At 57.6% G+C, this 22,635-nt stretch overlaps 10 protein-coding genes across 10 annotated transcripts; 3 read left to right on the forward strand and 7 right to left on the reverse strand.

Annotated features, from left to right (window-relative positions):
• Window positions 1-587: 587 nt before the first annotated feature.
• On the reverse strand, window positions 588-2,904 carry E0L32_008256 (uncharacterized protein; the record flags this gene model as incomplete). The annotated part of the gene is made up of 4 exons (XM_031143090.1): window positions 588-1,127; window positions 1,208-1,778; window positions 1,843-2,536; window positions 2,625-2,904. The coding sequence occupies 4 exons, from the start codon at window positions 2,902-2,904 to the stop codon at window positions 588-590; spliced, it is 2,085 nt and encodes a 694-aa protein (XP_030992578.1).
• Window positions 2,905-3,946: 1,042 nt separating this feature from the next.
• E0L32_008257 (uncharacterized protein) lies at window positions 3,947-5,629 on the reverse strand (the record flags this gene model as incomplete). The annotated part of the gene is made up of 1 exon (XM_031143091.1): window positions 3,947-5,629. One exon carries the CDS (start codon window positions 5,627-5,629, stop codon window positions 3,947-3,949), a length of 1,683 nt encoding a protein of 560 aa, XP_030992579.1.
• A 789-nt stretch (window positions 5,630-6,418) lies between these two features.
• On the forward strand, window positions 6,419-7,429 carry E0L32_008258 (uncharacterized protein; the record flags this gene model as incomplete). The annotated part of the gene is made up of 1 exon (XM_031143092.1): window positions 6,419-7,429. One exon carries the CDS (start codon window positions 6,419-6,421, stop codon window positions 7,427-7,429), a length of 1,011 nt encoding a protein of 336 aa, XP_030992580.1.
• Window positions 7,430-7,601: 172 nt separating this feature from the next.
• E0L32_008259 (uncharacterized protein) lies at window positions 7,602-8,566 on the reverse strand (the record flags this gene model as incomplete). The annotated part of the gene is made up of 2 exons (XM_031143093.1): window positions 7,602-8,373; window positions 8,463-8,566. The coding sequence occupies 2 exons, from the start codon at window positions 8,564-8,566 to the stop codon at window positions 7,602-7,604; spliced, it is 876 nt and encodes a 291-aa protein (XP_030992581.1).
• A 591-nt stretch (window positions 8,567-9,157) lies between these two features.
• Window positions 9,158-9,973, forward strand: E0L32_008260 (uncharacterized protein; the record flags this gene model as incomplete). Its single annotated transcript, XM_031143094.1, has 1 exon — window positions 9,158-9,973. One exon carries the CDS (start codon window positions 9,158-9,160, stop codon window positions 9,971-9,973), a length of 816 nt encoding a protein of 271 aa, XP_030992582.1.
• A 948-nt stretch (window positions 9,974-10,921) lies between these two features.
• E0L32_008261 (uncharacterized protein) lies at window positions 10,922-12,923 on the reverse strand (the record flags this gene model as incomplete). Its single annotated transcript, XM_031143096.1, has 2 exons — window positions 10,922-12,316; window positions 12,657-12,923. 2 exons carry the CDS (start codon window positions 12,921-12,923, stop codon window positions 10,922-10,924), a joined length of 1,662 nt encoding a protein of 553 aa, XP_030992583.1.
• A 2,174-nt stretch (window positions 12,924-15,097) lies between these two features.
• Window positions 15,098-16,555, reverse strand: E0L32_008262 (uncharacterized protein; the record flags this gene model as incomplete). The annotated part of the gene is made up of 2 exons (XM_031143097.1): window positions 15,098-16,304; window positions 16,359-16,555. The coding sequence occupies 2 exons, from the start codon at window positions 16,553-16,555 to the stop codon at window positions 15,098-15,100; spliced, it is 1,404 nt and encodes a 467-aa protein (XP_030992584.1).
• A 1,330-nt stretch (window positions 16,556-17,885) lies between these two features.
• Window positions 17,886-19,035, reverse strand: E0L32_008263 (uncharacterized protein; the record flags this gene model as incomplete). Its single annotated transcript, XM_031143098.1, has 4 exons — window positions 17,886-18,203; window positions 18,252-18,320; window positions 18,377-18,953; window positions 19,019-19,035. 4 exons carry the CDS (start codon window positions 19,033-19,035, stop codon window positions 17,886-17,888), a joined length of 981 nt encoding a protein of 326 aa, XP_030992585.1.
• A 492-nt stretch (window positions 19,036-19,527) lies between these two features.
• Window positions 19,528-19,984, forward strand: E0L32_008264 (uncharacterized protein; the record flags this gene model as incomplete). The annotated part of the gene is made up of 3 exons (XM_031143099.1): window positions 19,528-19,719; window positions 19,793-19,891; window positions 19,949-19,984. 3 exons carry the CDS (start codon window positions 19,528-19,530, stop codon window positions 19,982-19,984), a joined length of 327 nt encoding a protein of 108 aa, XP_030992586.1.
• Window positions 19,985-20,299: 315 nt separating this feature from the next.
• Window positions 20,300-21,753, reverse strand: E0L32_008265 (uncharacterized protein; the record flags this gene model as incomplete). Its single annotated transcript, XM_031143100.1, has 2 exons — window positions 20,300-21,170; window positions 21,269-21,753. 2 exons carry the CDS (start codon window positions 21,751-21,753, stop codon window positions 20,300-20,302), a joined length of 1,356 nt encoding a protein of 451 aa, XP_030992587.1.
• Between the last annotated feature and the right edge of the window lie 882 nt (window positions 21,754-22,635).

The raw sequence follows: 22,635 nt of genomic DNA on the forward strand, positions 1-22,635 counted from the left end.
AATAAGGAAAGTGGCAGCAATGTCTTCATTTGATATCATGACCAGTCCTTGCACAGCCCCAAGTGACTGGGTTCTTCTACACATAGTAGATCTCAAAGAAAACGGACAGTCCTGATGCCCAGATCGTGCATTTCTTTCAACTTGAAACAGATAGCCCGCGCCAGAAATGATCGAGCCGAGCCGAGCCGACCGCTCGACTCCGTCCGAATGGGAGGAAATTTGAAATTTCGTTCAGCCCCCAGAAAAATCACCGGTGATAATACGTCTGGTGATGGTGATGATTCCTCCTCCCCACACTACCCCCCCAGTCATCCCCAGTGGCTGCAAAGTGCATTTCCCTGGGCGACATGTCCAGCTCCTGCGGCGCCTGCGGCTGCGGCTGCGGTGGCGGCGGCGGTCCACCGACACTACCACCACCACCACCGCCGGCCCGGTATCCACTATCGCCGGACCCACCAAGCCGGTGCCGGTGCCGGTGGTACGACGCGCTCGGCGGCCGCGGCACCGGCACCGGCACCGGCGGGCTCTCCCGCGCCGAGTGACTACTGCTGTACGCGCACGCCGCCTCTTCCCCTCCCCCGTCGAAGCTAAAGCTCCTCGCGGCGGAGGAAGCGGGCGGGCTCATCCTCTGCGGCGGCGGCCCACCGCCACCACCGCCGCTGCCGGGAGACGGCTGCAGCATGCTGACCTGCGGCATCCACAGCCGGCCCTGGTCGTCCATCTTGGGGTGCGCGGTCATCGTAGCAGCGGCGGCGTCGAACAGCGGCGCCGAGCTGCCGCCCGTGCCCGTACCCGTCGCCGACCCGGACCCGCACCCGGGCGATCCCCTCGGCGCCGACGCCGCGAGGCCTTCGTACCGAGGAGGGTAACTCTCCGCCGGCCCCCCGCCGACGGGCGTGTCCGGCAGCTCGGCGGGCGCCGGCGGCATGGGCATGGGCATGGGCATAGGCATCGACATCGGCGGGTGCGGGTGGTGCGGGATGGAGCCCCGGCGCGGCAGGAAGGGCGAAGGCGCGTAGAGAGGGCTGGCGCTGCTCGGCGCGTAGTGCGAGCCCGGGCTGAGCGGCGGCCACATTGCCCCCTGGCCCGAGTGGTGGCTGGTGACCAGCGTCGCCGCGCCGGTCTGGCTGCTCCCCAGATGGTGGTGGTGGTGCTGCCGCCGCCGCCGGCAGCTCCGCGCGAGGCAGCAGACGGCGAGCACGAGGACCGCCAGGCCCGCGGCGCCGCCGACGGCGATGCCCGCTATGGCGCCCGTGCTGAGCGAGCTGGCGTCCCCCCCAGCGGCGGGAGGCGCCGACGTGCCCGTGCTGTCCGGGACCTTGCGCGTCGGCGTGCGGGTCGCGAGCGCGGCCTTGCGGCCCATGAGCAGCTTGAGGTCCGGGCTGTCGAACCCGCCCGCCGGGCTCGTCTTGGTCGCGCCGCCCTCGGCGGAGCCCCCGATGGCGGCGAGCACGGGCGTCGGCACCGAGTAGGCCGTCTTGTTGGGGTCGAAGAGCTGCCAGGGGACGCCCTCGGCGTTGCGCTCGCCGAGGTCGACGTTGTGCGTGCCCCACTGGTTGGGCGCGTCGCAGTCCTGGCTCAGCGGGAAGGTGCCGCCGATGATGAGCATCTGGGCGCCCGAGATGACGTTGCACGTCAGGCTGTGGTGCGGGTACCCGCCCGTGTAGTTGCCGTCGGTCGGGTAGAGCTTGACCCAGCTGAAGGACGGGAGGGAGAGGACGTAGATGTCGTCGAAGCCGGCCGTGTAGGGGGGCAGGGAGGCGCCTCCGTAGATATATCTTTGTGTGGATATGTTTTTAGCACGGAGTGTACTCGGCATTGTCGGGTGAAAGGACAGCTTACATGTTGTAACTTGACTGGTCCTGCACCCAGGTCACTCCGGAACAGAACCGCCTTCTCATGTCTGGCACGTCTCCCGTGGCGTTTTGCGTGTACCACTTCGAGCTGAAGAGGTCGTAGATCAATATCTGGCTCATCGGCTGGCCAGCCACTGTGCCATTCCCCCAAGGGTCTGTCACACCACCAAAGTAGACCAACATGCCGCCGTCGCCGGCCGGGATGTAGACCATCGATCCTTCCGCTCGCCGTACGTTGTCGTTGGGTCCCGTGCCGTTTGTCCATGAGTTGGAGGCCATGTCATACCGGACCATCCCCGTCGTTGCCACTGGCGGTCCTCCTCCCCAGCCCGGAACAGAGTTGTTGGACAGCCATCCGCCGTAGTAGTAGCCTTGTCCCTTGTCAGGTACGGTGGCACCAGCTCCAAACGAGACGCTGTTGATGCTCGCCTGCTGCGCCGGGCCAAGCGATTCCCAGTAGTTGTTGAGCACGTCGTAGGAATAGAGGATGAACGAGGGTGCCACTGGTTCTTGAAAGTACTCCCCTCCAAAGAGGTAAAACTTCTTGTTGACCTCGTCCGGCCACAGATAGCCACCGCTCACATCGGGTATCGAGTTGTTCTTGGACAAGTTGGCATACAACTTGGGCATGTGACCATCGACATTAACGTGGTCAAGATCCTGCCAGAGTAGGTACGGATCTATGAGTAGAAAAACCCCAATGCTTAGCACATTTACCGCTTTAATAACAGTCTGCGAGTGGGTGTAAAATCCTTGCGGCAAACTTACTTGTATAATTATTAGGATAGCTTTGTAAAGGATTCCAGTTGATGAGACCTCCGTCGATATACAGCTTTCTATCAATGACCGTCGTCTGGTGTGCAAAACGTCTGCAGAAGTTGTTGACCGGGTCTTTTTGCGCCGTGACCGTGACGCCGAGCCAAAGGACAACAAGAATAATGGGATTCATGATGCCTCGCGATGGCCGTCCGGCGGCCCGGCTCGGGAGGGCACCGTCACTGCCGCGACGACTGGCTCCGACACCATGAACAGGTAACGGTCGCGTCATGACGTTGTATTGTCGGAGTGAGACATTATTGCTGACCGCCACACCAAGATGCATGTAAGGTCACAGCAGACACTCTGTTGGGACGTAGTGTTTTCTGAGCTTTTGGGTTGAATCCAGAGAGGATTCGAGATATTACCGTTCTAGCTTCACAAGTTGGAGTAGAGAAGGGAGAAACACGACAGGCACCAGTCATTCGCAAAGGAATAAAGAGTTCACCGGACCGACCCAAGATTCAGCTCCATCATCCCCGGGTCCTCCTTGGCTCACCCTCACAGATACCAACTGCTCGGCACTCCTAGCGCTCACCTCCTAGGTCGGCACAGAGCGTCGGGTAGGGCAGAGCATGCAAGAAGCGTGGCAGTAGTGCTTGTTTGGTAGCACGGTACGAGCACGCAGGGGCATTCGTCCGAGCAAGCGGCCTCATCTCGTCAAGTCTGACAGTAACGACAATCCCCCCGAGGGACCCTTGCATGATGGTGTTCCGGCAGAGAGCCAATGAGCTAGTGATGACCCCATAAGCCGAGAGATGTGGCCTGAATCGTGGCATGCAGATGAATAGGATACGTTCATACAGCAGCGACCCAAGATCCTGATGTCGAGAAGCGTGTTGCAGACCACTCGGCGAATCAGGAGGCAGGCTGACGTCCAAGTGAGTTGCAATTGCTTACGGGACACCCGGGGTCCGCGACTGGCAGGAAAGCTAGAGGGCGGACATGGCCCAATCAAATGGGAATCTCACCCTTCAGCTGCTGACTGGAGATCCGAAAACTTGCAGCAGAGCAACCTGGCTAAAGCGTCCGGCTGAGCCACGGGGCTGAGGTTTGACCTCTCCTGGGTTGCAGTAGGTCTGCTGCTTCGGGGTCTGGATGCCTCCACGACACTCTCATGGCTTGGTCCGGGCAGGCTCCAAGGTTCGACCTAGAGGGACCGGCCAACGCACTGCTGCAAGATCTGTACATGTACACACACTGTGGTGTCAAGCTATCATCGATCGGACGGTCTCTGCCTTGATGAAATTCTCCATGGGCGTCACATAAGCTAATTAAACATAAACAAGTACATGTTCTCGCTCGGCTTCGCACGACTCGGCCGCGAGAATCTCAGGCCTATGTTCCATTGTGCTCCTCCACTTGTCGACATACGGCGACGCACATAAACTGGTCAACGCCTCCATGGCCACATTCGCCTGGGGCTGCTCAAACGCATGCTGTACGCCATCGCGAAATTGTTGATCAGCACGCGGGTCTGGAAGTGTCGGCGCAGCCTCCCGCACGGGAGTGCGCAGTGTCAATAGAGTGCCGGGCGCGAGGCTGCGAGATGCATCTTGCTGATCGCGCATAGAAAGCCTTTGGAGATCCAGCTTGGAGTCCGACGACTCGTCTCCGCACATGAAAACTCCTTGCTCGTCAGTCGCACTCCCTTCCGTCAGCGGTTCTGCATGGCGGAGGACCGCAGCAACCAAGACATCTAAGCGTTGTTGATGAGCCTCGTTGCCGACTGCCTTAACACGAGCCGGCATGCGACGATATTCATGCCAAAGAGTACGGACCGCCCCAAGTTCTCCCAAGAGAGCCAGGTACGGAGCATACACTGATGACCCATAATTGAGGGGCCACAGAGTAGCACGGAAGGAAGGTTTGATCGCACAGCCGGACAAGCTTCGGCCCGTTAAGAGTGTATACAGATCCGTCCTCGTCCCCTTACATGCAGCCTGTAATGCCGAAGGGTCCCGATCCCGGGTATTGCGTAGAAGAGTCTCCAGAGCTGGACCAACGACGCGAGTGGCTGTAGTTCGTCTCTCTTTGGCTTGTCCATTGATCCCCTCCTCGAGGGCTGTGCCGAGATACCTCTGGACTGCAGCAAGCTCGCCAGCGATCGAGGCAGCTTGAAGACCAATGCCGCACAGCGGCAGGGGTAGCGGGACGCTCTTTGCCGCAAAGGTGCTGCTAATGTTGTTCAACAAAACAAGTATCTTGGACACATAGTCTTTTGATTTATCCTCGAGGAAGACCGCGAGACGCTGTCTGACATCGCGTGCGCAGCGAGACAGGAGCAGACAGCCGTCCGAGGTTTGCAGGAGTTCTGTGAGCATTCTTCTCACTTGCTCAAATCCATTGCAGCCCATGAGGGCCTTTCGGTATTCAGGCTCGTGCAACTCGTGGTCGAGCTCCCGAGCAATGGATTGTCGGTGCAGCAAGGTGTGGACCATCTTCGCGCCATCATTACTCATCCGATGTGCTACGCCATTGTAGTAAAGTAATTGATCGAATACTGCAGCAGGGTTCTGCAGCCCGCTTGTTGTTGATGCGCTGGGGGTCGAGCTGAGGAGGGCAGCAGATAGGAGATCCTGGTCGGTGACTCGCCACGGCGTGGGATTGTGGACGGTCGAGGTAAGGATCCTTTTCGCCTGGTGAGCCTCGCTGGAGAAGGATCTTTGTCGAAGCAGGAGTGAAGCGTGGTCGGGATTCGATGACCATTTCGCAACCTGGGCCTCCTCATCGGCGTCGTTGTATGGACGCACATGTGGATTATCTTCGGCGTCGAGGTCTAACACAATGTTTGGCAGTTCAAAAAGTCTGGATGTGTTCCGCAGCGGTGCTCCTCGCCCGAGACGTCTCCGCCTCCTCCGATGCTCCATGTGAAGGGCGCTGCATTGCTGCTTCTGCGGAGGAGGGGGATCCCGAGCGAGCCCGCGGATGCTCGAGATTCTGGTCAATCGCTGCATGGTTGCCGTGACGAAGACCCGGGGCATGTCCCCGATGCTGAAGAAAGACACAGCACGAGGGGGTTTGGGGAGGAAGTGCGAATGGAGCTGTTCCAGCAGGAATTTACAGACCACATGCAAGAGGAGGAAAATGTAGAATCAGAGAGATGAGACCCTGCCGCGTTCGGGACGCACAAGGAAAAAAGGCCGCATTGTGCCTGGTGCCGCCAAATGGCCACCCTCCAACTCACTCGCCTCTCCTCCCGCCTCGATGCAACCTTGCCTGCCTACGGGGGGGATAATCGGTGTAATTGGCCGGTGTAAGCAGCCCTGAGCACGAGCCCATTTCCCCTCAAGGTCAGTCTCAATTGTAGTCGGGGGCGGGTCAGCTAAGTCCTTAGCACGTTGGGTCTGCTGGAGTTCCCCCAGGTTTTTAGGCCCGACGTGCCCACAGGTGGAGTTTGCCCAACAGTGATAGCGCGTCCATAGCGTGCCAAGGGGAAGTTTTTACAAGTACAGCGCATCAGCCACAAAACATAGGGCCCATCCATCCGTTGGATGCTTAGGTAATGCACTGAGATTTTCCAAGCTTTTGTTGCGACAACACCTTCGAGGGCTCCACTTTGCACGCTCAATCTACCTACCCTGCGATCGTCATATCACCAACGAAGCACAACGACAAGCCATTCCCGCGCGCCATAAAGCCTCCGAAGTGACACGCACAAGATCACGTCCTGCGGCCCAGTGCTACATTGCGGCATTCAGATCCTCACTCAAGGTTTTCTACTCTAGCCACAGACACGCCAGATTATGCCTCCCGCAAAGAAGAGAAAGACCGCTGCCGCCGCCAGGGCGGCTGCCAAAGCAAAGCCAGACCCTGTCCCGGAAGACCTTCCAGCCGTCGAGACCGAAGCACAAGTCTCAGGCGACGATGCCGGAGAGCAACCCGCCGAGCAAGCTGCGGAAGCGTCCGAACCAGCACCAGCCCCAGAAACCGACGACGCTGCCGCAGCAGCGACAACACCGACCCAAAGACCCGACGACAACGACGACGACACCCCCAAGCCAGACCCCGCGGCAGCGGCGCAGGACCGCATGGCGCGATTCCGCGCCCTGCAGGCCAGGGCCAAGACCTCGTCGGACCAGAACCTCAAGGCCGCGACCGCCGAGTCGCAGCGCCTGGCCGTCGACCCCTCGCAGCTGACGGCGGTGCAGCGCCAGAACGCCATCGCCTCGCACAAGCTGCTCAAGGCCGACGTCGAGGACGCGGGCGGCGACTTTGAGCGCAAGCGCGCCTGGGACTGGACCGTCGACGAGAGCGAGCGGTGGGACGGGCGCGTGCGCAAGCGCGAGGCCCACCGCGACGACAACGCCTTCCAGGACTACCGCCGCGAGGCGCAAAAGGCCTACAAGCGCCGCGTCAAGGGCGCCGTGGCGCCGGACCTCGAGCAGTACACCAAGGACAAGCTGGCGGCCATCGAGAAGGCGGCCGCCAGCGGCAGCCTCGAGATCGTCGAGACGGAGGACGGGGAGATGATCGCCGTCGACCGGGACGGCTCCTTCTACGCGACGGCCGACTCGACCTCCTTTGTGGAGAACAAGCCGAGCAAGGAGGCCATCGATAGGCTGGTCAACGACCAGAAGAAGGCCGAGGAGGCGGCGCTCAAGAAGAGGCGCGAGAGGGCAGCCAAGAACGGCGACGATGCGGATGTGACATACATCAACGAGAAGAACAAGCAGTTCAACCAGAAGCTGTCGAGGTTCTACAACAAGTACACGGCGGAAATTAGAGACAGCTTCGAGCGGGGCACGATGATATAGAATGAATTGGATGCTCGCGGCGTATTTGGATTGGACCATTAGAATGCATTGGCTTCTTTTTTAACACCCCCCCAGCAGCATCTCTCGAGGCTGAGCAGAGTACGTAATGTACAGTTCATATAGAAGTACAAATAAAAGTACAGCACAGAAGAAAAAAAGACTTATACCAGCTTCACAGCATGCTCTTCCTCCACCCCTTGTTGGCCAGCTCTTCGATCTGCGGCACCTCGACGGGGCCCCGCACCGTCTCGTCGCTGAGCGCCTCGACGGCCGCCTCGGCGACGTCGTTGGCCTTGAGTGGCTTGACGCCGCCGGAGCCGAGGATGCTCCCAAAGATGCCGCCGGTGGCCCTGTTGAAGAGGGCGCCGGCGCCGGTCGCGGCGGCGAGGGGCATCGTCAGGCCGCGCGAGCTGTCGTACATGAAGGGCGCGCGCAGGAAGACGCTGCGCATCTGCGGGAACTCGCTCGTCAGGATGCTCTCGGCCTCGCGCTTGGTCAGGATGTAGCGCTCCGGCAGGACCGGGGCGCCGCCGGCGGCCGAGACGTACAGGAAGGCGCCGACGCGCTCGCGGGCGGCCTCGCGCGCCAGCAGCACGGCGCTGTCGCGGTTCATCATCTCGTACGTCAGCTGGGCGGGCGACTCGGGCGGGCGGAGCTCGTCGCCGGGCGCGCGGCGGAGCGGGTTGGGCGGCGCGGCGCGGCCCGCGGCCGGGCTGAAGGCCTTGCGGAGGCCGGCGATGGGGGACTCGCGGCCCGAGATGACGCCCTTGTAGTCGGCCTCGAGGAGGATGCCCATGCTGTGCACGACGGCGTCGGCGCCCTTGATCAGCGGCGCCCAGGCCTCGGGCTGGAAGATGTCGGCGCGCTCCCACGAGACCTTGTGCGCCCACGGGGGCGGCGTGGCGGACGAGGTGACGTTCTCCCACTTTGGCTCGCCCGAGCGGCTGTGCAGCGAGATTGCGTGAGCTGAGCTGAGCTGGGCCGACAGACGTAATGAGAGTTGTATTGTAGGGGTGTGCCTAGAGATACATACCTGATTGATGTGACATCCCAGCCTCTGCCAACGGCATATCGGCATATTCTGGATCCCAGAAACCCGTTTCCTCCGCAGACAACGAGGCGCTTCGCTGCGGACATGGCAGGCGAAGCGGAAGCTCACGCCACTTCTTGATGGGAGCTTAAACGTCGGATGAAGCAGATCACTGCTATTGAATCCCAGCAGGTGAAGGCAGTCAAGATCAATTAGATCTGTATGTCTTCAATTGAGAGAATTTAAGGCTTCTGACACGGCATGGTAGAGCTGCCAGTGCAAGAGCGGCATCAAATCGATAACATCATCACATGCAGGATGGACAAGCTCTAGTTAGTTACCTGCTTTACCTACCTGCTAGCGGTCGGAGCTTCCACTCAGTGGTACCTGCACGATCTGCACAGGTCGAAATTCCGCTCCGATCAGCGGATCCGATCCACTAAAAGGCCGCCCAAACCGGTATCGATAAACTTTGTCTGATTTCCAACATGAACTTATCAATTGCAATCTACTTCTTTTAACAACACAACCCCCGCCATCACGCCCACATCCCTCGTCGAAAACCAGCCCGTCGCGCTGCTGCGCATACGCACACAGAGCCTGTTGGCCATACATAAGAAGCAATTAACACCAGTGCGCGCACACACACATAAAGCCGCAGCGACCGAGAAAACAAAAAAAAAAAAAAAAAAAAAACAATGGCCCCCCCGAGCGGCGCGGGCAAGCGCGTCAAGGGCTGCCAGATCTTCCGGCCCTTCGTCTACGGCACCACGGCGCGGCCCTTCGACGACAAGACCAACCCGAAGCCGCCCGGCGTTCCGGACGACCACACGCACTCGTGGCAGGTCTTCGTCAAGGGCGTCGACGACACCGACATCACCTACTGGCTGCGCCGCGTGCAGTTCAAGCTGCACGAGTCGATCCCGAACCACGTGCGCATGGTGGAGAGCGAGAAGGGCAAGGCCTTCTCCGTCGACGAGACGGGGTGGGGCGAGTTCGAGATCACGGTCAAGCTCTACTACGTCTCCGAGTCGGGCGAGAAGCCCCAGACGCTGTACCACCACCTGCGCCTGCACCCCTACGGCCGCACCGACGCCGAGAAGGAGGCCATGCGCGCCAACGGCGAGGTCGTCGCCTGGACCTACGAGGAGCAGCTCTTCAACGAGCCCTACGACGCCTTCTACGAGGTGCTCACCACGGGCGCCCTGCCCTCCTCCTCCTCCGGCAATAACACCAAGGGCGCCAAGGGCGGCAAAGGTGGCAAGGGGAAGCAGGCGGCGGCCGCGGCGCCGGCCCGGTCCGAGGGCGGCGTCATCGAGCGCAGCGCCATGATCCCGCTGCAGACGCGGCCCGGCCAGCCCTTCAGCCGCGAGACGGAGCAGGCCGAGATCAAGAAGCTCAAGGAGGCGCAGGCCAAGGTCCAGGAGCTGACGCACAAGATGGCGGCCGAGCTCAAGGCCAAGGAGGAGCGGCTCGCCACGCTCAAGAAGGAAGCCCACGCGGCGACGGCCTAGAGGTACCGTCGTGCCTGGAGTTAGAGAGAGAAAAGTGGTGGGGAGAGGAGTACTTGGTGGGCGGATTGGGGGAAAAGGAAAAAAGAGCAAATTCATGTCCTTTTTGCGTGGGGAGGCGTTTCTGCAGGACTGGTCTCTGTTCACTGTACTATAGGATGTAGGGAGTGATGCATACAATATGATACCCATTATTACTTTCTCAAGGCGAGGGCAAGAAGATTCAGAGTCTTTATCGCAACATTTGCACTAGGAAGCGGAAGAGGCGACACAAGAATATGAATTCTGGGCACCAAGGTCGCACATAGATGCCCTCAATTAAGATCTTTTGAACCTCGTCAATCATCAAATCATCAGGTCATCAAGTCATCCAGTAGAACAAACACACTGCAGACTCTGAGAAGAGATCATTTGTATATCGTATCTCCCAAGATACTATCTCTGTACTCTGCTGTGCCGCCCTTCGCGAGGGAGGGACACCTCTCTCCTTCCCAATACCTTAAGTACACTTTGCTATACACTTATCTTTTCCCTTCCCCCTTCCGCCAGACTTCCCATCCAGGGCCAGTCCTCGAGACAAAGGAAAAACCCCCGTCTAACTTTGTACAGTGTTGGGGGGGAAAGGAATTTGCAGAATGGGCGAGGCTAATGCAAATATCAAACTCGCTCGCAGTAGTCGCACGCAGACCAAGCCGGTCTTGCTCATTGTATGGTCCGGCTTTTGTTGCCACACAAAAATCCAGACCCCTATTTTTCGATCCCGCAAGAACCCCCCCCATGCAGAAACCTTAAAACGCCATGCAAAGAGATATGTGATGTATAAGACATTACTGAACTGTCATCAAATGACAAAAGTAGCAATGTCCGTCCGTAAACGCCAAAAACCCAACTCAGAATCGCTGCACATGAACAAAGGAGAATAAACGATAGTGCTTTGGTGATGTACAGCACTTAACGTGCTTCGTATGCTGGAGGCGCCTCGTCTCTCTCGTCCCACAGAGCGGGATTACGGCGCTTCTCGTCGTACACGCGGCGGGCAATCTCACCAGCCATCTTCATGATCCAGGCCTGATCCAGCATCACTGCTGATGATTCGGACTGGGCGCCGTCCTCCTGGGCGGTAGTCTTGATGTCAGCAGACATGGTAGCCTGCTTTTCTGAGCGCTTGGTCTGAGCAGGAGCCTCCCTCCTCGAGGGCTGCTTAGCACTGGCCTTGGAGTCGGCAGCTTCGGCAGCCTTGTACTGGGGCTCAGGAGCGGTGTACAGCTCCGGATGCAGAGATGGACGAGCAGGCAGTTGAGACTTGTTCGAGCCTTCCGTGAAACGGACTTTGGACTGGGTAGAGGAGCTACCGACCAAGGTTTCGGCCTCTGTCTCTTCGGGGATGGAAGCCGGAATAACAGGCTCAGACTGCGGTCCCTGGACGGACATGGTATCCGAACTGGTCTCCCCGGCCTCGCTTGTGGTCTCGCTCTGGGTCTTGTTGCGGCGGAGGTTGACGACACGGGTCTTCTTCTTCCTGCCGGTCTTTGCGTGTCTACCAGCACCAAGAGAGAGACCTGTGGTAGCAGAGCCGAGACTGACGAGTGACGGCCGGGACGGGAGGTGTCCTTGGTCCTGGCTGGCCGTGTCGGAGAAGGTGTACGTGGTCGCACTCCCGTGGTAGGAGTGAGACCTGACAAGGCTCGGGGTGGCAAATGGCGAGCTATGTGATGTCTCGGACCTGTCCAAGGGGTTGGCCCAAGCTCGGAAGACAATCTCACGAATGCCGGGGGTGAACAGGGACAATGTCCTGTGCGAGTTGGTCAATGCTGCTAGGCGCAGGAGGTTCTTCTGGGAGAAGAGGGAGTGGAATTCGGCGGTCTCGACGGAGAGGGCCGAGACGTCGCTAGTGTCGAGGACATGGCCATGAATATCGACGGCCGGGGTGGTGGCGCCGCCTGCGAGGGGGTCGATAGCAGCCTCATCGTCGGCCTCCCTCAAGATATCGGTGTCGTTCTTGGAGAGCTGATCGGGACACCAGAGCTGCAGAGAAAGGCGGTGGATAATGGCGGGCAGCTCGTCCATCATGAGATCCCTGAGCTTGCCCTCAATCGTTCTTTGCAGGTAGTCCCTAACGAACTGTATGGAGTCAAAGGTCGACGAGACCTTGAGCGACTCGAGTGGGTCATTCCGGAAGACCAGGGTGAGGCCCTTTTGCTTGGAGAAAACGACGATAATGAACGCCGACAGCTTGATTTCCGACAAGGTAATCTGGAGGGGAATAGTCATGCCCGAAGCCGCAGCGAGCGGCTGTGGAGACGTAAATGACGGCTTGGAGTAGAGATATGTGTTCATGGGATTCGCCTATTGCATTCGAGGTTAGCAAGTTGTGTTGTGACGCACGATCCTGGTTGGAGCAGAGCGCGTATCCCTGCCGGGCAATATCGAGCTTCATGCGAAACGTGGGGCCAGGGGGAAATTTGGGATTCCAGAAGCTTTGACTCGGCAATTCCTGGGAAAGGGGGCCGAAAGTCAAGGGAACGAGGAAAGTGTGGGAAGGCGAGTGCTTGCAGATGGCTTGCAGATGGCTCTGTTCGCGATAGAAGAATCGCGTCGCAAGAGATCCAGCCATTGAATTTGCGCGGGGAGGTGTGTTGTGATGGTGTGAATGCGCCTGTAGTTCCCAAATTGAAAATGCACCTACTTGGACCTTGGTCTTCAGCGTCAGGAACGCATCGCCGGAATAGCACATCTTGAAGATGCCCCGGAACCTGTCCTCGGCCAGGTCGCCAATCTCGAGGATCTCGAGCTCGGGAGGAACCGAACCCAAGTTGAGCTCATTGACGATGATATCATCGACGATGATGGGCGGCTTGGGCGACTTGTTCAGGGCGGCCGTCAGCAGGTCCGTTGCGCGCTTGTAAAAGCTCGCGTCGGCCGTGAGCGGCGACCAGTTGAAGTTGAAAGCCATGTTGAAGTGGCAGCTATTGATGCATCGCGGAACAGTCGTGTGTAGCTGCTGCTGTGTCGGTGTTTCTCGTTCGACAGCACGGGGGGGAGTTGGGTTGGCGCGGCGAGGGAGCGTTGGCGCAGCAAAAACACTCGGGAAAAAAACTTGGTCGAGCCGCGGATAGGATGGCGCAGGCAGGTGTGTGTCGTCGTCCTTGACTCAGCACTGCTTCGCTGCGCAAGAGTGAATGGTAAACCCGGGTCGGGGAGTCACAAGCAGGTCGTCGTGATGACCGTGAAACAATGAATTATGAACGACGCTGCAAGGTGAATGAAGGAAATGAGAATTCGACTCTTTGTTATTGGGGGGGGAATGAGACGGGCTGGGGAAACTCGGGATTGGGGGAGGAGGGGGCCAGTTATCTGGGGCAGTCACACTGTGAAATAAAGGGCTTCCCGATGGCGAAAGCTGGATTTTTTTTTTATCGGGCTGCTCCTTGGTGGCCGCCGGCGCTTCTTGGGGCTTCTGCTGTGGTGCTCGGGTGGTTCGTGCTTCTGAAGCTGTCTCCTGTTTTTCGCCCAAAGAGGAGCTGATCCCCTGCTAGCGCCACCAAGGACGCACACAATCATGCTGCCCCCAGTGTGTATCGCCGCTCCGATGACACAACCATCCCGTTCGTCCCCGAGAAAGGCTTGTGCACAAGGGCAGGATGACTTTGTCCCACGAGAGCTCCTCACGCGACACTGTTTGTTTGTTTGGTCTTGGGCTAGATAGCCTGGAAGTTTGCCCAGTATTTACATCCGGCACGTTTGCCCTCATCACGACTGGACATCCAGGTGACAGGATTTCAAGCCATCGTGTTTCAAAAGCTTCCAGTCCGGGTTTTCCTTGGGATGTCGGCAATCTCATGATTTGCGATACCGAAGACCCAAGGCCTGGGCCGGGGGCAAGGGATGATGCATTCTCGGGGCGAGAGAAGGAAATCTTCGGGTGGAGACGGTGGGCACTGCCTGCTCGAGATCGTGCGACACCTCCATTCCAGTGGGCCCACTGGCCTGCAAAAAAAAAAAAAAAACAGCTTTCCATCTGAAATACCTAGCGCGCAGCCCTGGTCTGACTGGACTGAACCGAGTGCGGAGAGGGACGAACGGGAGCGAACTGTGGGCTCTCCCGTCAGCCCGGGCACCACGAACGCTCTTCTCGATTTGGCAGTTGGATACACTTATCAGTGGCCTCATCCGGCTCTGCCCAGACCTGTCAGTGAGCAAACCCTTGCGGGTTGGTTGCTGTCAGCTCGAAATGTCATACGAGCCTCGCAGCTGCGGGAACAACGTCTTGCCCAGGGCTCGTGTGCTCCTTGGCTCCATGGATGGGCCGGTCAAGCTTGGGATGATGTGGGGAAGAGACCCCGACTGGTCGATCAATGACGCTTGGCTGCTGGTTGTTTTGTCCATCAGTACCAAAAGCAGAGCTCTTCACACCATCTCTACGGTGTTTCTTGAGTGACCCAGACGCGAGTTGCCTAGGTTGCTCTCACAGTTCACCCCGCAGCATAGCAAACAACCAAACAAACAGCATTGAAACAAATAAATACAACGCCGTCTTTGCCTCGACTCAAAGCCAAGTGGGGATCGGATTAGTTGATGGACTGCTAACAGAAGTACGTGCTTCACCACCTATCGAACCCATGACGTTTAAGTAGGGGGGAACCCCATATCGTGTATCTCTAGATGAACTTCCGTCAACTATTCTAGACCGTATTTGAAAGCCAACTCTCTCCCTTGATCGACATAGCATACCATTTCCCCACTCCAGTGTTGACTTGGATATGTCTCGTGTAAACTCCGCACACACAGAGGAAGTCCTTCTGGTAGGACATCTCGAAATCGGCTCAACTCTCTGGGGGGCACAGCAGTCAACTGTCCATCATCACTCTAAACCAGGACAGAAACCAAGAAGGCCTGTGTATCCATGTGTCCATTTCTATTCGGCTGCAATGCAAACAGACATACTTCATATCTCTCGTCCTGTAATAGCCATTGAAAAATGGGCATATATGTCTGGATAATGTAACGCTTCTATCTTTCAAGCAAGCCTATGCAATTCCAAATATGTTATCCATACAATAGCCATGATTCTTTCAAGTTTGCGCAATACCCGCCTCCACTCACAACAACTTATTCACTTCCCTCCCCCTAAAGACCCGCAGCGCTGAAGCTCAACACGCTGCCCGCCCCGAGCCCAGCGACGAGGCACAGCCCCATGAACCCGCCCGCCGCCTCCCGCTCGCCCTCCTCGACCCAGTCCGCCGCCGCCATCATGCCGCTCGACCCCAGCCACCCGTTGGTCAGCCCGAACGTGAGCTGCACGGCCAGCAGGTAGAACGCGTCGCTGGCGACCGCGGCCCCGCGCCCGCCGACGTTGCACAGCGCGTACAGCGGCAGCCAGGCGAGGCGCGCCGCGGCCAGGGCGAGCATGAGCCTCGGCCGGCGCCGCACGAGCCGCGAGATCGGCAGCAGCGTCGCCACGCGGCCCGCGAGGTCGCCCAGGTTCCAGAAGAAGAAGCCGAGCGGGATGAAGGCCGCCGGCTGGAAGAGCCGGCCCTGCTCGGGGGCGGGGCGAACCGACAGGATCTTGGCCGTGAAGACGGGGAAGAACATGGTCACGGTGAAGCACACAAAGACCGACCCGCCCACCCAGCGCAGCTTGCGGGCCAGCGTGCCGAGCCCGACGACCTTGCGCGCCGCCCGCTCGGCCTCCTCCACCGAGGCCCGGCTCTGCGCCATCGTCTCCTCCAGGCGTCTCTCGATGAGCCTGTTGTGGCGGCGCACCAGGGGGATGAAGGAGAGGAATGCCGCGATGCAGACCACCACGGCCGTGAGGAAGTACATGAAGGCGGCCCGGCCAGCCTCCTGGGGTGGCGGAGCGATGTCGTCACGCGTAGACTCCGAAGGGCCCGAAGGAGGCACGGCTAGGACCGAGACGATCTGCGCAGTCGCCGGCAGGACGCCGGCGATCCCCTGGCCCGCCATGATGGCCTGCGTGTACTCTGGCCGCCCAAAGCTGGCAGCGAAGGCGAGCGCGCCGTTCTGCAAGAGACTGGTCCCCCACGACGAAGCAGCGCTCATGATCAAAAGGAAGGCCAAGTAACCCCCCGTAGAGACGTCTAGGAACCAGACCGTAGACAGAGCGAGGAGGGTAAACACGCCCGCGTTGAACAGTAAGGAAGCATTGATCCGGAACGGGTAGGAGGCCGAGGACTGCCTCGTGGCAAGAATGAACATGGCAGCCAGGCTGTTCAGCGAGAAGATGGTAATGATTGCTGACTGGAACCTCTGCGCTATCCACTCGTTGGATTCAAATCGCTTCTGGAAGTAAGGAGCAGCCGCAAGAAACATGTTCCTATGTCAGATGGTCAGCGCCTGCTTCTTCGCTGTGGAGTGGGGACAGACGTACCAAGCCCATAGCATGGCAACGCCGATGAGCGCAAAGATGGAATACTCGACCCACGAGAAGGGGCAATCTTCTTCGTTACCCTCCTCCACTTCGCCCTCCAAGAACGACTCGGACTCTGCATCCCGCGCCGCCGGAGCGAGGGGCGCATACTCCTGAGGTTCCGGCCGCTCGGCGAACATCTTCCGTATGCGGTCCATGGCTGCGATTTATCTGCAGGGCCGTGACCACAAAAAGCTTGGTGCGGACACCTGCGCTTGTGATGCCACACTTTGATGCGGAACCCGGATCAACGGCGGCGGAGTAAGATGCGTCGTCAACAGCAGACAGTTGAGCCTTCTGGAACAAACGGTAGGGCAACTTGGTCGTCCACTGCGTGAACAGCTCACGCCTAGTGAGTGGACAAGACAAGGCACACGTTTATACCATGGCAGAGCCTCTATTTGTAAAGATGTGCAAGGTTTCACTGGCGTTGTCGTGAGAAGAGATGGCAATCAGCGAGCTGGAGTCCATCTTGGCGCCAGATGCCGCCACGGCGGCCCCTGCATGTACGGAGTACTTGTAGTCACTCAGGCTGTTTTCAGGGCTGCATGATTGGCCGGTTGTGCCGCAACACGCCCCACAGCGCCTCCACCAACGTGGTCATGCAGTGTCGTGTTAGTGCAGATGGGCGTCTCATGCTCATCATGTCTCTACTCGATGTGTGAACTTGGAATTACAACACAAGAAAGCAAGCGAATGTATGGAGGGTATATCCACGGCTTTTAGTCCTTCCGAAGGCTACGTGGGGTATAATTTGTGTGATTAGTCTACATACCGATAGGCGGAGTGGGTTGGCTGTCCATGATTATTGGCAGGCAAGTGACTTCTAAGTAAGTGTACATGTACATCAATCTATCTTCGTCCTGTCAGGCTGGTGCGAGCCTCGAGGTAAAGAGACGGCTAGCTGCATCACTGTACCACGCCGCATGTTTGTTCCTTTTCAATAGCCCTGCGGCTGCATGCATATGATGCTTGGGTACTACGTATGCCCATGTGAACTACAAAATATCCATACATCTCGAACATCATCGCATACAAAGAGAAAAAGACGAATGCTCCTCGTAATCAGGCAACCCTCACAGCATCTCCCAAACGAGTAAACGAGGCAGCCCTTATGCGACCCATTCTGCGACCTTACACGTGATAAGAGATCGATGCGATGCAAGTATGTCGTGCATTGTTTATGAATACTGGCATCGCACCATAAACGTCTTGCCTTGGCTGATTCTACCCACGAGGCGCTCATGAGGAGGGCAGTTGGCAATGGACATTATAGTCGCTTCGCTCTCTGGACCTAGTGTCACGTTGAAAGCATTCGCGTGGAACCGCTGCAGATATGGGGATGGATCTTGCAACCAAAATTCTCAGATCAGTCATTGATCACTAAACCTAAGTCTCCCCCAGGGGTATCATTATAGGTGAATAATATCATACAGAGACCCAGCGCGCCGAGGACGTCAGAGCCATGTCAGAGTTCAGAGCAGTAAGTTAGTAGATTACCGTGTCCTCCTCCGTCTCGACCATGATGTCCCTGCCTTCGTCATGATCTCTCTCGTGCCCGTGCGCCGTGGCCGGCCGCTCATGGCCCGTCTCTTCTGCTGGGGGAAGGTTAGAGGGTCTGGGCGCGGGCTCACCAACCACAGGCTCATCAGCCGGTGCCTGTTGGGGCACGCCTAGGTCCCTGAGTCTTCTTTCCTTCTCTACCCGAAACTCGTCGAACTCGTCCCTGATGCGAGCCTCCACATCATCGATCTGAGCTTTGATCGTGTCCTCTTGCTCAGGTGTGGGGTCATAAGGCATATAGTACTGCCATCTCGTTAGATACGCTCATAATGCATGCTTGAATCAACATACTATTCTCGGCTCGGCGAAAGTGAGAAGAACCTTGGCCTTGTCTCGCATGTTTGAGTGTCGAGTACGCATCTGCGTAGCCTGGTCAGATCGCATGTCGAAAAAGTGACGTGCGTATAGGTACTCACAACTTGCTCGTCAAATTCAACCTGCTGGATCTTGCGAGCGGCGGCAATCTTGGCAAGTTTATCTGCATGTCGCTTGTCATCTTCTACTCTCTGCTCACGGGCTCTCTGCTGCTGCCGTCGTTCAATCTCCTGCCTGCGCTTCTGCTGGTTTGTGTTGGATGGCTTCTGGTTCAGGGTGCTTAGTAGACCGCCAAACAGGCGCTGGCCCCTCTTGCGCTCCTCCTGCGAGACTCTCTCCCGGGTTCCGCTGCCGGAGAGCCGACGGTCTCGTGGGTCGCCTCGATCCGTGTCAGCTTGCGAGCCGCGTCGTTCCCGTTCACCAGCATTTGTAGAGTCTCGGCGGGTAGTGCTGTCTCTACGGGGCCCATCGCGATCGGTGGTCTCGTCCGTATCGCCACTGAGGGCCTGGCCATCGGCCTTGGCCCTCTTGGAATCTGTCTGTTCGTCCTCGAGATCGCGGTCACTTGCCGGCGGGCTTTTGCGCTTCAGATCGGAGGAGCTATCCTCCTTCGTCCTGTGCTGAGAGCTATCGTCGTCGGCTTGCTGGCCGCCTTGCGCGGCTGAGTCCGTCGCAGTTCTATCAGTACTTGTTAGCCCAGTCTAGCCTGGTGGCAGCTCAATGGCAAGGGTCTAGAGTCATACCCGTCTCCGGCAGACATAGCGCGCACGTAGTCTGGCCTCACGTAGTGGCTGTGCCGTGTCTCAATTGTCGGACGGTGTTGCTGGATGCCAACGATCGCACTGAAACTGCGGGAAAGATCAACATCTGGCCGAACCAAGCTCCAAGCTCCAGTTAAGATTGATCCACCAGCCGGCGCTCCCAGCTGAGGAGAGAATGTGGAGATCCAATGGATGGATTTGCCCCACTACCGACTCCGAGTTCGTTCTCAGCGGCGCTGATTGGCTAAAACAACCGCAAGGCAAAAACCACTGCGGTGGCGTCCTGCTCAGAAATGGCTGGAAATTCGTAGCAAGGCTGAGAAATCATATTCACACAACTTAACTACCCCTTCACTCAGTCTCGGGATTTCATCTCACAAATTCCCAACCAGAGAACGCAGAACGCAAACGCCCAGCCACATCTCACGGCTCTGAAAAGACAGACGACCGAGATATAATCTCACTACCGGAAGAGACTTGGAGATATCAAAATGTCTCGCCATCACCCCGATCTTGTCATGTGCCGCAAGCAGTCCGGCATCGCCATCGGCCGGCTCTGCGACAAGTGCGACGGCAAATGCCCGGTCTGCGATTCCTACGTCCGTCCGACGACTCTTGTGCGCATCTGTGATGAGTGCAGCTTTGGTAACTTCCAGAACAAGTGTGTTGTCTGCGGTGGAGAGGTATGTCTATGTTCTTTCCCTTACCTCGGTACCAGTCTTGTTTTTTTTTTTGCTCATACTGACAACTCATCAGGGTATCTCGGATGCATTCTACTGTTTCGAGTGCACTCGACTCGAGAAGGATAGAGACGGCTGTCCAAAGATTATCAATCTTGGCAGTTCAAGAACAGATGTAAGTTCAAGCATTGAAATAAGCCATATAGGGCATCTGCTAACAACGCCTCTTTAGCTATTCTACCAAAAGAAAACAAATAGGACGTACTAGCCGGGGAGTGGCCCGGGTTTGGGCTTCGTGCTTGGATTTCGGAGGAGTCTTTTCAGGGCATCTAGCCACGGCGTTCAGGTTGTTCATTTGGAGTGTCGTTTCAAAACCTCTGGACATTCATGACCCATGAAAGTGGAGGATCGCATTCTTCATGGCAGTTCAAGACAAGAGAGCAAGGCAAGACAAGCGAGTCCGGGGGAAAGGGCAATGCTTCATCTCATCGTCTGTGCTTAAGATCATCTCATGTTCACAAATGAAATGTCTACATAGAAATACATGTGCAGGGTAACAAAAAGCGTAGTTCCTGCTACTCAATCAAATATAGGTGACCTTGACCCCCATGCCGGCCGTAGCCTTGATCTTATTCCAGCTGTTCCCCAAGAGCCGTGACAGCCGTTGTCTGATGTCTCTCCTGCCAAAGACGAGGATCAGGCCCATGATGAAGGCGAGTGTCCGTAGCAAGAGCATGGGGTTGGACTGAAATGAAGAAGCCATCCCATCGATAAATCCGCGCAGATTAGACATTATCATACTCGCTCTCGACACAAGTGAGGGTGGCGGCGCGACAGTTTTGCCCTTCGCTTGAGTCTTTGGCGACGCGTTGGAGGGCCGTGATGATGACGCAGTCGACGGTCTTTTCGCATGTTGCCGCCCTTTTGCCGACCCATTTGCACTTGGGGCCTTGTCGATTCCATAGTCGACTTCGCTCCCTTCCCGCCTCGCTCGCTCCTCTTCTATCCGCTTCCGTTCCCTCTCCTCGTTCTCGGCACGCAACCGTCGTGCCTCCTCGATATCAAGGCGCAGCTGCTCCTCCTGTCGTTCCTTCTCTTCCCGCTCGCGTTTCTCGGCCTCGATTTGCTCCTCCTGTAGGCTCTGCAGGGCCTGCAGGAAGGCCTCGCGCCGCTCCTCGTCGAGCACCGAGCTGACGCTGATGAACTCACGAGCATAGTCCCACTCGTTGTTCCGGATGAGGACGTGAAGCGTGTATAGTTCTAGAATCTTGACCCGCGCATTCAGGTCCCTTGGCGTATCCGCACCGCTCGTCGCCCTCGCCGGGGATTGGTAGCGAGTCTGGACGCGAGGGAGGCGGGAGGATGCCGGGCCAAACTTGTCCGAGATATCCAGGTTGGGCGTAGTGGAAGCGGCGAGATATGCCTCGAGCCGCTTCTGATTTAGCTTTTGGTTTCTAGCATGGGCCAAAAGTATTGTCGCCCTGAGCAAGCCTCGGGTCAGTATATGAGTCGTTGTGGCCGCGGGATATTTGATGGATCCATGGTAGCTTACAGGTTAATGACGACCTCGGAGTCGACGTCTCCCTCGACTCCGTGGTAGCCGTTCTGGACGACCTCTTCCCAGATCTCGCCGTCCCTAACCTTGGTGCAGAGAGCGCGCCATTCCTGGGTGCCAAAAGCCTCTTTGCCCTCGTCCGGTTCGAGCTCAACAATGGCGTTCAGAATAGTGATGTACAAGCTCCAGACTTTCGTTCGCGTTGTCCGGGAGGCACGGGCGACAGGAGCTGGCTCTAGAGCACCGTTGGGACTGTCCGAGTTGATGGGGGTGACGAGTGGAAGGACTGTTGACAGAGCCTCTGGCAGGCGACGCGTCAAAAACAAGGTGGACGCTTGCCGGTATGTCTTAGAAACACTGGAGGGCGGGTGACGCGACGAAGTGGACGAGGAAAGGGAGGATATCGAGGACGAGAGGATGTGTTGCGATGCGTCTGTTGCACTCGGGCTCAGAGTGGCCGAGAAGGCAGCGTGGTAAGCCATTGGCAGAGATTATGAGGTTCTCTTCTGCATCGACAGCGATCAGAGGGCTGGGGGCGATGAGATTGAGTGATTGCCCGTTTGCGATTGCATTTGCATTTGGGCGATGTTGGCGTTTTCAACGCGTGGCTGGGAGCATGATCGTGTTGAGAATGCGACTGGAATGCATTGTCGGCCCAGTAGTGTGCATGTGCCTGGTGACCTCAGCTCATAGCACCGTTTTTTCGGCGATTCTAGGCATTTTGCCTCGGTACTTCGGCGGTGGGGGGTTGAGAGGTGCCTCCCCGAATTTGGAGAGCGTCCCGGAAGCAATGGAATTGCACACCACCCGAGGAGCTAACTACCTAAGATACATCGGTACAGAACTCAACCACTCTCCATGGCCGGCAGACTCATGTACACTTTTAGTGGCCCGCTAGCGGTTTACCCCATGAAATTGCAGAATGGTTGTTGCTTCTGTGCGGGGATGTGCCAGGTAGCTCTAGGTGCTCTGTGCCTGGAATGGGTTCGCATAACAGCTAGTACATGCCTCGAATCGCAGAAAGGGTCTAAAGGCGTCATTGCTGGGCTGTCTTGGGGTTTGGTTCGAGTATCTCTGCTAACGCTCCACAGCGATCACCCCTGGCGAGGATTCCACCTTTGACCACACACTTCGGATATGACCTCTCTATCTGGATTAAGATCACTTACTCCTTGGCTGTGCGAGCTGCACTCATGTGCAAGTGCTCCGGCGATCCTTTTTGAAGACGGTGGTTTGCCAAGACAAGCATTATCTTGTCTCCAGCTGCTCTCGTGTTTGCTTGATGCACTAGAGGGACTGCCCGTAACGCGGACTTTTATGTAGCCAAAAGAGAGGGCGGTCTAGAAGGGCAGAAAAACGCCACT

The sequence above is a fragment of the Thyridium curvatum genome (assembly GCF_004353045.1).
Source record: "Thyridium curvatum strain D216 chromosome Unknown NODE_53_length_294859_cov_82.703090, whole genome shotgun sequence".
NCBI lineage: Eukaryota > Fungi > Ascomycota > Sordariomycetes > Thyridiales > Thyridiaceae > Thyridium > Thyridium curvatum.